Source organism: Diabrotica undecimpunctata, chromosome 9 (genome assembly GCF_040954645.1).
Source record: "Diabrotica undecimpunctata isolate CICGRU chromosome 9, icDiaUnde3, whole genome shotgun sequence".
Taxonomy (NCBI): domain Eukaryota; kingdom Metazoa; phylum Arthropoda; class Insecta; order Coleoptera; family Chrysomelidae; genus Diabrotica; species Diabrotica undecimpunctata.
This window is the reverse complement of record NC_092811.1, coordinates 54,786,156-54,800,077: the sequence shown is the minus strand read 5'-3', so window position 1 is coordinate 54,800,077 and position 13,922 is coordinate 54,786,156. Positions and strand designations below refer to the sequence as shown.

The 13,922-nt window shown below is 36.0% G+C and overlaps 4 protein-coding genes across 13 annotated transcripts in view; all 4 read left to right on the top strand.

Moving 5' to 3' along the window:
• The window catches only part of LOC140450093 (uncharacterized), a 141,509-nt gene that overhangs the window by 40,045 nt on the left and 87,542 nt on the right, over positions 1–13,922 (top strand). The gene's annotated exons all lie outside the window — the stretch shown is intronic.
• Positions 973–1,911, top strand: LOC140450797 (uncharacterized). Its single transcript, XM_072544469.1, has one exon. The coding sequence runs from the start codon at positions 973–975 to the stop codon at positions 1,909–1,911; it is 939 nt and encodes a 312-aa protein (XP_072400570.1).
• Positions 1,951–2,715, top strand: LOC140450796 (uncharacterized). Its single transcript, XM_072544468.1, has one exon. The coding sequence runs from the start codon at positions 1,951–1,953 to the stop codon at positions 2,713–2,715; it is 765 nt and encodes a 254-aa protein (XP_072400569.1).
• Positions 12,066–12,731, top strand: LOC140450795 (putative inhibitor of apoptosis). Its single transcript, XM_072544467.1, has one exon. It carries the CDS (start codon positions 12,066–12,068, stop codon positions 12,729–12,731), a length of 666 nt encoding a protein of 221 aa, XP_072400568.1.

Here is a 13,922-nt window from a genome sequence, read left to right as displayed (position 1 = left end):
ATTGATTTAGCAAAGATATTATAAGAAAAAGGTATACAGGATGCTAAAGAAGGAGCCGGCTTTCAAAAAGGGGATAAAATTCGTATAATTGTTCGTAATGAAAATTTTAAACATCCCATATCAACAGGTACTGAAACAGATTTAAATACGGATAATATCTTGGCTCATATCGAAAACATTGTAACTTCTGACGAGTCGGTTCAAGTCGAAGATACTATATTTGATATACAAATTTTCAAGATACCTAGGGGTAGCGGCCGACATAAAATTATAAATTTGGCAGAGGACCGTCGCACCAAGAAAAGCATTACCCAGATTAAAAATACCGACACTTTATGCGGGGCTCGAGCAGTTATAGTGGGCTTAACATACGTCACAAACGAGATTTTGGGCCACAAATTGATCAAAAGCGATGCTCATAGCATACGTAAGGGTCGAAAATTGCAGACTGATTTGGCCGAAAAACTTTGCAATCTGTTGGGCGGTTGTTATAACGATGGCTTTACGTTGGATAATTTTAAGAAGGCAGAGGAGTTATTGGATGTGCAGATAAAGATTATTTGTGCAGAAAATTTCAACACAATCATATACGAGGGCCCCGAAAAAACAGCCAAGATTTATTTGTATAAATTTGTATAAATTGTATAAAAGTCAGCAGAAACTGACTGTCAGTTTCTGCTGACAAGCGAAGCATCAACATCTCCAGAAGATGCCAACCCCTAGTGTTGGCGAAACGTCGAGAACAAATCTCAACAGAAGACAACGGCCCAACAGCCCGAATAAACAGTTTAATAAGCTAGACGATGGCCGTGAAAGCCTAACGCAATTTATCAAGCGTGATAAATTCAGGCTGTAAAGAAAATCAAACAGTCACAAAGTTGCAAAGACCCTTGTATATGTAACAATCTCTCTGAAGAAAAAATAATGAAATGCTCTTACAACGAAAGATATATATTCTTTGATTACGAGGCAATGCAGGATACAGGCATTCATGTACCGAATCTTGTAATTGCGCAGGATTTCGACGGACATAAATTTGTTTTTAAAGACAATGAAGAGTTCTGTAGATGGTTAATTTCCGAGAAACATAGAAATTATACAGCGATAGCCCACAATAGTAAATCATACGATTCATATTTCATTTTAAAATATTGCGTGGAAAACACGATAAAGCCGTACACTATCTACAACGGGTCAAAACTTATGCTTTTGGAAGTCGAGGCTCTTAAACTGAAAATAATAGACAGCTCTAATTTTGTAGCCGGCCTACTGTCCGGTTTTCCTAAAACTTTTGGTCTGCATGAATTAAAGAAAGGCTATTTTCCTCACTTTTTCAACACTCCTGAAAATACTCACTACGAAGGCTGCTTACCAGATATTGCGTATTATGGACCCAACACAATGAAAACAAAACAAAGATCTGATTTTAAGAAATGGTACGATGAGCATAAAAATGACCACTTTGTGTTACAGAAAGAGCTCCATACCTATTGCGATTCAGATGTTGATATTTTACGACGTGGGTGTTTGGAATTCCGTAAAGAATTTTTAGAAATAGCAAACATAGACCCATTTCAATATCTGTCTATTGCCAGTGTGTGTATGGCCATATATAGATCTAAGTATCTTCGAACAAACACCATTGGCGTTGTAAAGCAGGAGATAAAGGAGACATATAGCAGGGCATCAATAAAGTGGCTTAACCAATTTTCTAACGTCCAACATGCTCTTAATGGCGGAGAAGTGACAATTTGCGGTGCAAAAGTTGATGGTTTCTCGGAAGAGTCGAATACTGTGTACCAGTACCACGGTTGCTTCTGGCATGGCCACCCAGAATGCTTTAAGAACGACACAGTTAACCACGTCAACAATGAGACAATGAGTGACTTGTACGAGAGAACAATAAGATGATCAAAACAAATAAAAGAAGCAGGGTACAACTTGGTAGAAATGTGGGAATGTGAGTGGTTAAAATCCAAAGAATGTAAAAACGCCGCAGATCCTCAACTTATTGAACCCTTAAAGCCTCGTGAAGCATTCTTTGGCGGTAGAACAAACGCCATAAAACTAAACGTGACTGGGAAAAAGCTCAGATACATAGATATTATATCACTGTATCCAACCGTACAATATTACGATCAATATCCAGTTGGCCACCCTACAAAAATACATGCACCTGAAGTATACGATCCTAATTGGTTTGGTCTAGTACATTGCCAAATACTACCGCCTACTGATTTATACCATCCTGTATTACCTGTCAAAACTGACAAATTAATGTTTCCGCTGTGTAATCAATGCGTCTTGGAAGATTGCGAAAATTGTGATCATGATGACTCGGAAAGAATGCTGAGGGGTACATGGACAACTCTAGAAATTAATAAGGCCTTAGAAAAAGGGTACAAAATAATAAAAATTCACGAGGTGTGTCATTTTGAGCAAACATCGACAGATTTGTTCAAGGGATATGTCAAAGATTTTATGAAGATCAAATTAGAAACTAGTCCACATACGTATGCCACAAATGAAGAGTACGCTCGGGCTGTAAAAGAGCAGATGGACATAGAGCTCGATTTATCTAAAATAGCCCCAAATCCCGGTAAACGAGCAGTCGCTAAAATATGCCTAAATAGTCTATGGGGTAAATTTGGCCAAAGAATGAATATGAAACAGACAGAGTATGTTGTGGACATTAAAAGATGGTACGAAGAATAATGGGTAACTCCAATTTTACTTTCGAAGAACTATCCACTGTACTTTCGCAGATTGAAGCAGTGCTCAATTCACGCCCTATCTGTGCGCTCTCAGACGACCCGTCCGATTTTTCCTTTCTTACTCCCGGACACTTCCTTATTGGATCTAACTTAATGTCTTATCCTGAATTAGATCTCTCTGATATTCAAGAAAATAAATTGTCTTTGTGGAATAAATGCACAAGAATTCAGCAGCATATGTGGAAGGTTTGGACTCGCGATTATCTTAATAGGCTTCAAAATAGACCTAAATGGTTCACTCCTCAGGTAGGCATAAAACATGATGATCTCGTCTTGCTTAAGGACGAAAACTCGCCTCCTCTCAAATGGCCTATAGCACGGGTAGTTGAGACATATCCGGGAAAGGACAACAAGGTAAGAGTTGTTTGATGAACGATAAAATAAATTTAACAAACGTCACATTTATTAATGATAATATAGCACAAGTCTCTTACGATTATAAAGACGTGTTTGTGGAAGACCCAACATCTACGAATATTTTTGTGGCATTATTTACGACCAGTAACGCTCGTCTAAGACTGTACGAGATGATTGATAGGCTAGGAGAGGCTGTAGCTTATTTCGACACAGACTCCATTGTTTACATTGATGATGACCTAAACACCGTCGAAACAGGTGAAATGTTGGGCGATTGGAGTGATGAGTTGCCTGGAGATGACTACATAGTTGAATGGCTCAGTACAGGTCCTAAAAGTTATTTTTACAAAACAGCCAAGGGCAAAGAGGTGACTAAAATCAAAGGTTTCACTTTAAACTACGAAAACAGCCTAGTACTCAATGCCTCCGCCATGAATGACATCATACACGATCCAACCAAAGAAATTAAGCTCACGTATGACCAGATCGGTAGGGATACAGAGACCAAAGATATTGTTACGCGAAAAAGGGTATCAAAGACTTTCAAGATGGCCTACAAGAAACGAAAAATAATACAAAGTGATGACTCATTAATTGACACAACACCTCTTGGCTTTCAAAAATTATAATAATATTACGCATTAGACATTGTACCTCATTCTTTATTAGACGGTGTTACAGGAAAGACGTGTTTTGTCTCACTCGTGTTTTCGATAAATTTTGATTTTGTATAAATTAACAATGTCTGATCAATGGTCAATAAATATTATAAATCAGCGAGAAATAAAAAAATTCAACGCTTATCTATGCACTTTTCAAGTTAATTGTGACAACTTTAAAATAGGTGAAGGTTTAGAACAAGACAAAGACTATCTAAAAAACCATTTAGAGACCGCTCTTGAGAATATAAAAAAACAAGCTGGCTACACAACAGGTGACAAAATCAGAATTGTTGCCTTAAATGATGACTTTAGACACCCGATATCGACAGAAACAAGTTCAAGTGCCAATATGTCAAAGTTATTAGAACAAATTAGCAATATATCGACATCTAACGCTGCTGTCCACCTGAGAAATACAAAATTTGATGTACAAATCTTGAAAATACCTAATCCGAAAAACCACTGATCTTCCTATGATGATGATGATGACGTTAGACACCCGATATCGCCAGAAACAAGTTCAAGTGCCAATATGTCAAAGTTATTAGAACAAATTAGCAATATATCGACATCTAACGCTGCTGTCCACCTGAGAAATACAAAATTTGATGTACAAATCTTGAAAATACCTAATCCGAAAAACCACTGATCTTCCTATGATGATGATGATGACGTTAGACACCCGATATCGCCAGAAACAAGTTCAAGTGCCAATATGTCAAAGTTATTAGAACAAATTAGCAATATATCGACATCTAACGCTGCTGTCCACCTGAGAAATACAAAATTTGATGTACAAATCTTGAAAATACCTAGTCCGAAAAACAATGATCTTCCCCGGGTATGGTAACTTTCTGCAGTATCAACGATGATGATTATATGAGATAATGGTTCCAAACCCAAGTATCAAGAAAGAAAATATAACAAAAATTATTAATATTGTATAAAGTCAAAAAAAATTGTAAAATTTATCGACACATACAAAACAAATTGTGATTAGTATTAAAAAAAAAGTGTGTATATAAAAATTTTAAGAAATAACTGCGTAAAGGTAAAAATTTCTTAGAAAAAAAGTCAAAACAACGACAATTATGTAACTGTTTAATGCATTATCTTTAAAAACCTGATTTGCTTGGTACTCAGGGTGTTTTTAAACTTACTGTTTCAAATGGCGTACTGTTTCAAATGACGGTGGCTTTTTGAACTTTAAAGTGTGATAATATAGGTATGCGTCAGCTAGGTGTCAGGTATGCGTCAGATAGGTGTCAGCTAGGTGTCAGGTAGGTGTCAGGTATGCGTCAGGTAGGTGTCAGGTATGCGTCAGGTAGGTGTCAGGTATGCGTCAGGTAGGTGTCAGGTATGCGTCAGATAGGTGTCAGGTATGCGTCAGGTATGCGTCAGATAGGTGTCAGGTATGCGTCAGGTATGCGTCAGAGACGTTTTTTTGCTTTTATTAAAAAGTGTTAGTTCTCTTTATCGATGGTGATCAGCACTTTATATAGATACGCATCACTTTTTCAAAATCATTTAGTGATTGACAGCTGGTGGAGTAAGACGTGACTATGGTTGAAGAATATGACTATGTGTTTGGCCCCGAGTATGTTGGCGATAGAACATGGAAGCTGGGAGAGACAACTTTAATATTTGAAGAGGATAATATATTAGTAGATGAAGAAAAGTTTCCAGCAACAGACGGTCTTCAGAATTTATTATTTTACAAGTATCCTAAAAACTTTACGCCTCTAGATCATCAAATGTACAAACGAATACTGCAAATAACTGATGTACACAGAGATACGTTGGGAAAACTAAGACACCAAGCTTCACCCGAAAAATATCGTGACATTATTAGACCACTGTTTAAAATGACTAAGAACATGAAGAAGAAGAAGAAGATTCATATGAAAACAGATGGCAAAAAGGGAGTTTTAGATAATAATAATAACAGCCAGCAAAATACTATTGGTAATCGGATAGCGATAAACAACGATCCACAGAAAAGCTACTCTCCAAGTAGAATAGGTTATCTTTGTAAAGGTGAAATACGATATGTATAATATACATGTATATTATTAATAAATTATGTTAATTTTTCCAGTGTTTTATTTTCGGTGTTTAAAGTTTTTAAATTCATAGCTAAGTTCATTACCGTTTTTTTTTGTTGTTATATATTTTTACCGAAATTTTCCACTTTACCCTCGTATTTTGTTTTATTTTTATTTTATCAATGTTTTGATAATGTATTTGATCAAAGCATATTTTGATCTTTTTTTTTATTGACTACATAGCCATATACGAATAATAGTTTGACTACATAGCCATATACGAATAATTGTGCTTTGATTTTTGTTTATATAAATGACATTTTTACAAATAACAAATAAAGGAAAGCTGTTTGGTTAGTAGATGTGGGTCACTTGGCACCAGGGTCACTTGGCACCACTTGACCGCAGGGCGTGTGGTTGGTGCGAAACCGCAGGGCGTGTGGTTGGTGCGAAACCGCAGGGTCGGGGCGTGTGGTTGGTGCGAAACCGCAGGGTTGGCGGGTTGTCAGTTGCAGGGCTTGTGGTTGGTGCGAAACCGCAGGGTTGACGGGTTGTCAGTTGCAGGGTGTGGTGATTCATGCGTCTAAAGGGGGTACCTAACAGTATGTTGTTCGTATGTTGAGATAAGGTGTATTAATTCAATTTAAAAAACAAAAAATGTAAAAAACTTCAAATTTTTTCTAAGTTCCCAATGTGAAAAAAGTTTTTGTAAAAATCTGTAACTTGGCTAAAAACAATCATAAATACAAAGGAAGCGCGAGAGTCGTTTATTAATTCAATTTAAAAAAAAAAAACAAAAATGTAAAAAGACTACGAATTGTGTCACCAATTCAAGTTCTCAAGTTCCCAATGTGGAAATTTTTTGTGTAAAAATCTGTAACTTGGCTAAAAAACAGTCATAAATACTAAGGTAATGCGAGAGTCGTTCATTAATTTAGAAAACAAAAAATTTTGTAAAAATCTCTCGAAAGTAAAAAAATAATTAATTTAACGAAAAATGTTGGTTTTAGTCATTACTCATAATAGATAAAATGTTCTAATATTAAAATTATCTATCTAATATCTCGGTATGGTTAAATGGTAAAATCCAGGTGTGATGCATAGGAAGTTATTTGAAAAAAACGGAAGGCAAATTTGGTCGTTATCGACCGTAGAATAAACCGATTAATGAAAAAACGGAAAAGGTTTATGGTCATATTGGTAGATTTTGTTAAAAAAGAATTTTCCACATCAACGATGGCATACCACAAAAAAGTCTCTATAAAAGATCGAGTATTAAGTTTTTCAATCAGTTTGCGAATTTGTTCTGCTGCAACGTCTAGTTTCTGTGCTAGTTAATACGACACACCCCGAAGTTCATCAAGAACCCTGTGAATATAAGGTAAGCATTAATAGTTTTTTGTATTTTGTTGTCTGCTTGAGGGTGATGTGTTACTATTTACAAACAAGGTTCTAAATTTTCCTTGTACGTGTCTGTGTGCGCTCTTACTTATAGATCTTTTTGCTTTTGGTTACAGTAGAGTCAAACAGCGAGTCAGTTAGCGACTAATTAAACCCGGCCCAAGTACATTCAACGCCTAGACCATTGTCAGGGACATTTCGTCAATTTTTTGGCCGATCCAGCAATCAAAGACTAAGGTAAGCATTAATAGTTTTTTGTATTTTGTTGTCTGCTTGAGGGTGATGTGTTACTATTTACAAACAAGGTTCTAAATTTTCCTTGTACGTGTCTGTGTGCGCTCTTACTTATAGATCTTTTTGCTTTTGGTTACAGTAGAGTCAAACAGCGAGTCAGTTAGTGACTAATTAAACCCCGCCCAAGTACATTCAACGCCTAGACCATCGTCAGAGACAGTTCGTCAATTTTTGGCCGATCCAGCAATCAAAGATTAAGGTAAGCATTAATATTTTATTTTGTTTGTATTTTCTTGCCCTCATGAATAGTACATGGTTGTGTGATTTTTAAATCGGGTTTTTCATGTCTATAAAGCAGAGATATATTTTTTATATATTCTATAGTGTTAGGGCTCCGTTCGTGTCTATTACCTTGTTGTGCGCTGGTCCTTTTTCCTTTGTGCGGGTTCGTATACAAGCAGCTACGAATATACAGATTAGTAATATAGCTCTACAGGCTCTAGCTGCTCATGTATCCAAGCTAGTATGTGACTAATCTGTATTGCTTATTCCAATTTTGATTTGTTCTAGAGTTTGTCTCCATGTCGTTACGACATACAAAAACAGCAAATACATAACATTTTGGTACTTGTTTTTTCTACGATTTTTTCGTTTTATGGTATGTCACATTTCAAATGTTCTCCAATTTTTCGTAGACAATATGTTTTCTGTTACAATTTCTTTTGTGTGTTTCTACCTTCTTTATGTTTTTTATATTCAGACAGTTTTATGATCGAGCCGGCTAATAATATTTTGTAGACAATATGTTGTTTTCGTCTGCATTTTTACTTCTATACCTTACCCTTGATATTCAGTCATTTTATGTACGAAATGGCTGCGTCTGTTCGTCTGCATTTTTGAATTTTCTAGTGTTCTTGCTTTTGTCGTTTGTATCTGATAGGCACATAATTAGTATTTGTATAGACAAAAGTTTTTCTGCTACATTTTTTGTTTCTATGGCTATCTAATCGTTAAATTTGCGTGTTTTTGCTGTTTTTTTCTATAGTTTGCATCTGATAGGCACATAATTAGTATTTGTATAGACAAAAGTTTTTTCTGCTACATTTTTTGTTTCTATGGCTATCTAATCGTTAAATTTGCGTGTTTTTGCTGTTTTTTTTCTATAGTTTGTATTTGATAGGTACATAATTACTATTTGTATAGACAAAAGTTTTTCACCAGTTCTGTTTCTAGAGTTTGTATCCATATTTTTACAACATACAAAAAAAACAGCAAATACATAACATTGTAGTACTTGCTTTTTCTACGATTTTGAGAGGTTTGTTCCACGATTTTGTCAATTATGTCACATTTCAAATGCTCTCTAATTTTTCGTAGACAATATGTTTGTTTTTTGTGTGTTTCTACTTTCTTTTACGTTTTTATTTTTGGCATTTTTATGATCGAGAGCTGGCATATAATTTTTACAGGCAGTGTTTTAAAATAGTGCTGTTTTGGCTAGGCGTGTTCGTAGACAAGTAGTTTTTCTTCTGCATTTTACTTCTGTACCTTTGATATTCAGTCATTTTTATTTACGAAATGGTTGCTAAAATATTGCTGTTTTGGCTAGGCGTGTTCGTAGACAATTAGTTTTTCTTCTGCATTTTACGTCTGTACCTTTGATATTCAGTCATTTTTATGTAGGAAATGGCAGCGTCTGTTCTTCTGCATTTTTGAATTTTGTAGTGTTCTTGCTTTTGCCGGTTGTATCTGATAGGTACATAGTCATTTTTATGTACGAAATGGCAGTGTCTGTTCTTCTGCATTTTTGAATTTTCTAGTGTTCTTGCTTTTGTCGTTTGTATCTGATAGGCACATAGTCATTTTTATGTACGAAATGGCGGCGTCTGTTCTTCTGCATTTTTGAATTTTCCAGTGTTCTTGCTTTTGTCGTTTGTATCTGATAGGCACATAGTCATTTGTATGTACGAAATGGCTGCGTCTGTTCTTCTGCGTTTTTGAATTTTCTAGTGTTCTTGCGTTTGTCGTTTGTATCTGATAGGCACATAATTAGTATTTGTATAGACAAAAGTTTTTTCTGCTACATTTTTTGTTTCTATGGCTGTCTAATCGTTAAATTTGTGTGTTTATGCAGTTGTTCGTATTTGATAGACGCATGTATTTGTATAGACAAGAGTTTGTGCTGTTCCTTTTTTGTGTATCACTACATTACAGTTCTTTGTTATTTGTAATTTTGAAATGCCTTGCCTTCTTGATTTCTAGGGAGTGGTCTTTTTGTAGTTTTTTCTGCTTGCTATCCGTATACATTTAAATATTTGTGTCTTCTGGAAAACTTGTCTCTGAATACATATTCATCGGAACTGTTCTAGAATATTGTCTTATGCTATCCAACAATTTTCGTCATTTATAGAAAATAGGCTTGGTCTTTTTTTATTCAGGGTTATTTTTTCAGATGGACTCTTTATTAATTCTTAAGAAAACAATTCGTGTATTTATGTGTAAATATTGCAACAGACCTTCTTCAAAGAAGCACGTGAAGCAGCATTTAAAATGTAGGGTTTGTGGCCGAGCATACAAAACGGTTGTCGGTAGTCTAAATCATAAATGTAAAACAAAATAGCATGTGCGTGTGTCCTGTATTTTCAATTTTGTCCTACACTCTATGTATGTACAGTACAATTATGGTTTTTATTGTTTTTCATAAAATCGGATGTCTAAGATATTTGCAAGGTTAGTAGTGTTTATGCCAGTAAGATAATCAGTACGATTTTTCGTGTTTATAAACACAACAGCTTTTGTAGATAAGGTGAACGACCGACCCCGTGATAAACAGCTGTGTTTTAAAAATAGTATCACACAATACATTTTAATTATTGGATGTTTAAAATGGTCTACCTGTGCAACACGTAAACGACGTTAGTATTTACCGGGCTTTTAGAAAAAACAATAATTGCGGAGGAGGAATTGCTAATAAAATACCAATTTTCATATAATATATTTTAAAATCATATACAAAATGTAAGTGCAAATCAATCTTCCAACGGTTGTTTTATTCAATAATATCTAGATGGCGCAATTCGTCTACTAATAATTCTGCTTCTTGTCCATTTAAGGCATTGGCTTTTGAAATAGTTTTAAGTCCCTCTACTAGGAAATTCGGGTCATTGTTTTCATTATAGAGGTGCCATATTTTACTCAATTCCTCGTATAGCTGTCCACTTTCTGGGCTCTGATTAGTTTTTGACTTGTCAACAGGTGTGCTGCTTTCCAAATGTTTTTTTCTTTTCGCATTGACGTTTTCATTTGAAGCTTCATGTTTGGTCTTTAGCGGCTCCACCGGTGTGTGTTTTCTTTTTGCTTCACCATTTGAACTCATCCGTCCCGGCAAATGTTTTGAAGATGTCTTTCTTCTTCGTTCTTCTTCAACATACAGGGGTTTGATGATTTTATTGAATTTATCAGGGAATGATTGATGTTTCAAATATCCTCGGGAATCTCGATGAATACCTGTGACTTCTAATATTTTTTTATAGTCAATGCAATCGTTTGGTGTAAAGTCTTGCGGTTTCTTGTAGAATAGCAAATTATATAAACCAAGAGTAGCTTTGTACTGGTTATCGTTAAGAATTATATGTTTAGGAGTAAATTTTATTTCCATATTGTTCAATGCCCATTTATCAGTCTCCCAAATATACTGCGGCCCGTAAGCTCTATCGATATCCGCCGAATGTTGCCAATATTTTTGAAGGTGATCGCTGACCGACTGAGGCGTATTGTTTTGATGTTCGTCTTCATGCTTCTCCGATTGATGTGTAGTGTTCAGATAATTGTTGATTTCTGTAAGAGGTTCAGGTGTTAAAATTGTTTCGAGCTGTTCTTGCTGGTCACTCTGCATCCTTTTTAGAGCTTGGTACTTTTGTCCAATAATTTTAGCAAGCTGCGTAATACGTTGTTCTCTGTTCGACATCATACGACGGAATGCTGATTCTCTAGTTAAGAGCACTATTTATAACAGCTGACTGGACGCTGAGTCGATGCTGACTACCAGCTGACTCAACGCTGACTCAACGCTGACTAGACGCTGACTACAGGGTTACTTGGTCCTCACAGGACGATGAGTACACTGACAGGACCCTGACAGGACACTGACTGAATGCTGAGTACAGGATGACTTGGTCCTCACAGGTCGATGACTACAATGACAGGCTGGTGAGTACAGGCTGACTTGTCTCTCACAGGACTATGCAGACTATAGGCCGTATGTGTTGATGGGGCAGACTTGATGCTGTGTACTGGATGACTGTACGATGATAGCGCTGACTACAAATTGACCATGACAACGTCTCTGATGGTATCTCTATCCGGTTGTTTCACTGGCCAGCTGTGTCTCTTGTCTTTCTGCTGATCACCTAGCTGTTTCGTCTTTATCACACAAGGAGGCCACGAATGTAATGGTTCGCCAACAAGGAGTTTGCAAATATTTCGGTATAAATAGATTGTGTAGTAAAGGCTGAATCAGCCATCATCCTCGTCATTTTAATCAATAGACTATTTTTAGGCGTTTTGTAAAATTGTGTCATTTTTTTTTAGTCATGTCAGCTAAGCTGTTGGAATATCGTTCACTATCTAAACGACTGACTTCTTATAAAAACTGGCCCATCTCCCACCCAATAAAACCTATACATTTGAGCATAGCAGGCTTTAGTTACACCGGTCATAATGATAAAGTACGATGTAAATTCTGTGACACATCAGTAAATAAGTGGTTGGCTACAGACATCCCGATGAAAAAACATAAAGCAACTTGTTGTTTTAGAAAGCTTTTTAGGAAAATAAAAAAATTAGTTTCCTACGAGGAACGGTTAAACACCTTTGCTAAATGGTTCGGCGACGATGCATGTCAGCACGCGAAGGCTGGTTATTTCTTTAATGGGTCAGCTTTGCGATTTGTAGCCATGACAGATGTATCTTCGTACGAAGTAAGATTAAAGACTTTTGAATCACAAGATTTAGCAAAGGAAGGCTTTTTTTATTCGGGTTTTAAGTACATAGTGCACACAGATATGTGTATATTATTAATGAGCGCAGAGGTTCGTGCTAACACTGATAAGTGTTGCAGAATCTGTTTAAACGCTGAACTTCAAATAGTATTTATGCCTTGTAGGCATCTTGTCACATGCACAGACTGTGGTTACATTGTGGATAAATGCGCTATGTGTCGATGCGTGATAACCGATCGTCTAAGAATTTTTATGTGATACTGTTGAATTTGCGTAAAATTACAAAGGCGTTGTTGTTTCAGATGGTATATGGAATGGTGAAGGTGTACCACTACATGAAATTGTTACTATGTATAAATTGTGGTGAATATAAAGCATGTATGGGTCAACCCTATACACACAACCTCGTTCATTTTCGGTGTCATTTTTGCCGAATGGGCATGGATGGATTAAATCATTTTAAAAAATTTACAAACCGGGGTAATAAACGTACAACAACGTCTGCTAAAAAACAACCTATGCGTTAGCACACATCAAACTCTCTCTATATCTTCTCTCTCTCTCTCTCTCTCTCTCTCTCTCTCTCTCTCTATATATATATATATATATATATATATATATATATATATCTATCTATCTCTTAGTCTATCCCTCTTATCATGTCACACCTCGTTACAGCATGTCTCAGATACCCACAGCTCCTTTCTCTGCGACCCTCTGTACGTCTCTGATACCCTCTGTACGTCTCTGCTACCCTCTGTACGCCTCTGCTACCCTCTGTACGTCTCTGCAACCCTCTCTTACACTCTGTTAGTGTGTCATTGATGACATCTTTCAGCCTCGTCCTGCATCTTGTCGACTGTGTTAAAATCTGGTGTTAGCAAAAATCACAAAGAGTTCTCAAGATCTTGGTTTGTTAACCATTTAATTTCAAAGACACACAAGAGAATGTTGAAAATAAAAAAAGGTTATTTGTGATTTGCTATATATTTTTACAGAGCATTAGTTTGTTTTTGAACTGTTTGAACGCAGAACTTCAAATAGTGTTTATGCCTTGTAGGCATCTTGTAGCGTGCGTAGCGAATTTTTAAGCCTCTATAACTACTAAGTGACAAGCCTCTATAATTACTAATGTGCCACAGAGTTTTTTATCATGTAAAATATGTGTACCCTTACAATTTTGTAGACGGTTGTTTTCCTACAATGCGTAGTCGTTTGTTTTTTTGTAATTTTTTGAAAAAATAATGCTTTAACGACTAAACAGCAAGTCTAGACCGTTTATACTTTTAAGCCTCATATTGATAAAAACACGTATAAAATGTAGATATTTTTTAGATGAACCGTCATGTTGTGATGGTACAAAAGTATGCATGTATGCTTTTGTGTAGCACATGTAAGACGTATCAACCCTGTATAAGTCAACCAGGTTCGATCAATGTAGCAGCGTTT

Bases quoted from the DNA above. Each gene is read 5' to 3' on its own strand.
- LOC140450797 (XM_072544469.1), top strand. From the start codon at position 973: ATGCAGGATACAGGCATTCATGTACCGAATCTTGTAATTGCGCAGGAT.
- LOC140450796 (XM_072544468.1), top strand. From the start codon at position 1,951: ATGTGGGAATGTGAGTGGTTAAAATCCAAAGAATGTAAAAACGCCGCA.
- LOC140450795 (XM_072544467.1), top strand. From the start codon at position 12,066: ATGTCAGCTAAGCTGTTGGAATATCGTTCACTATCTAAACGACTGACT.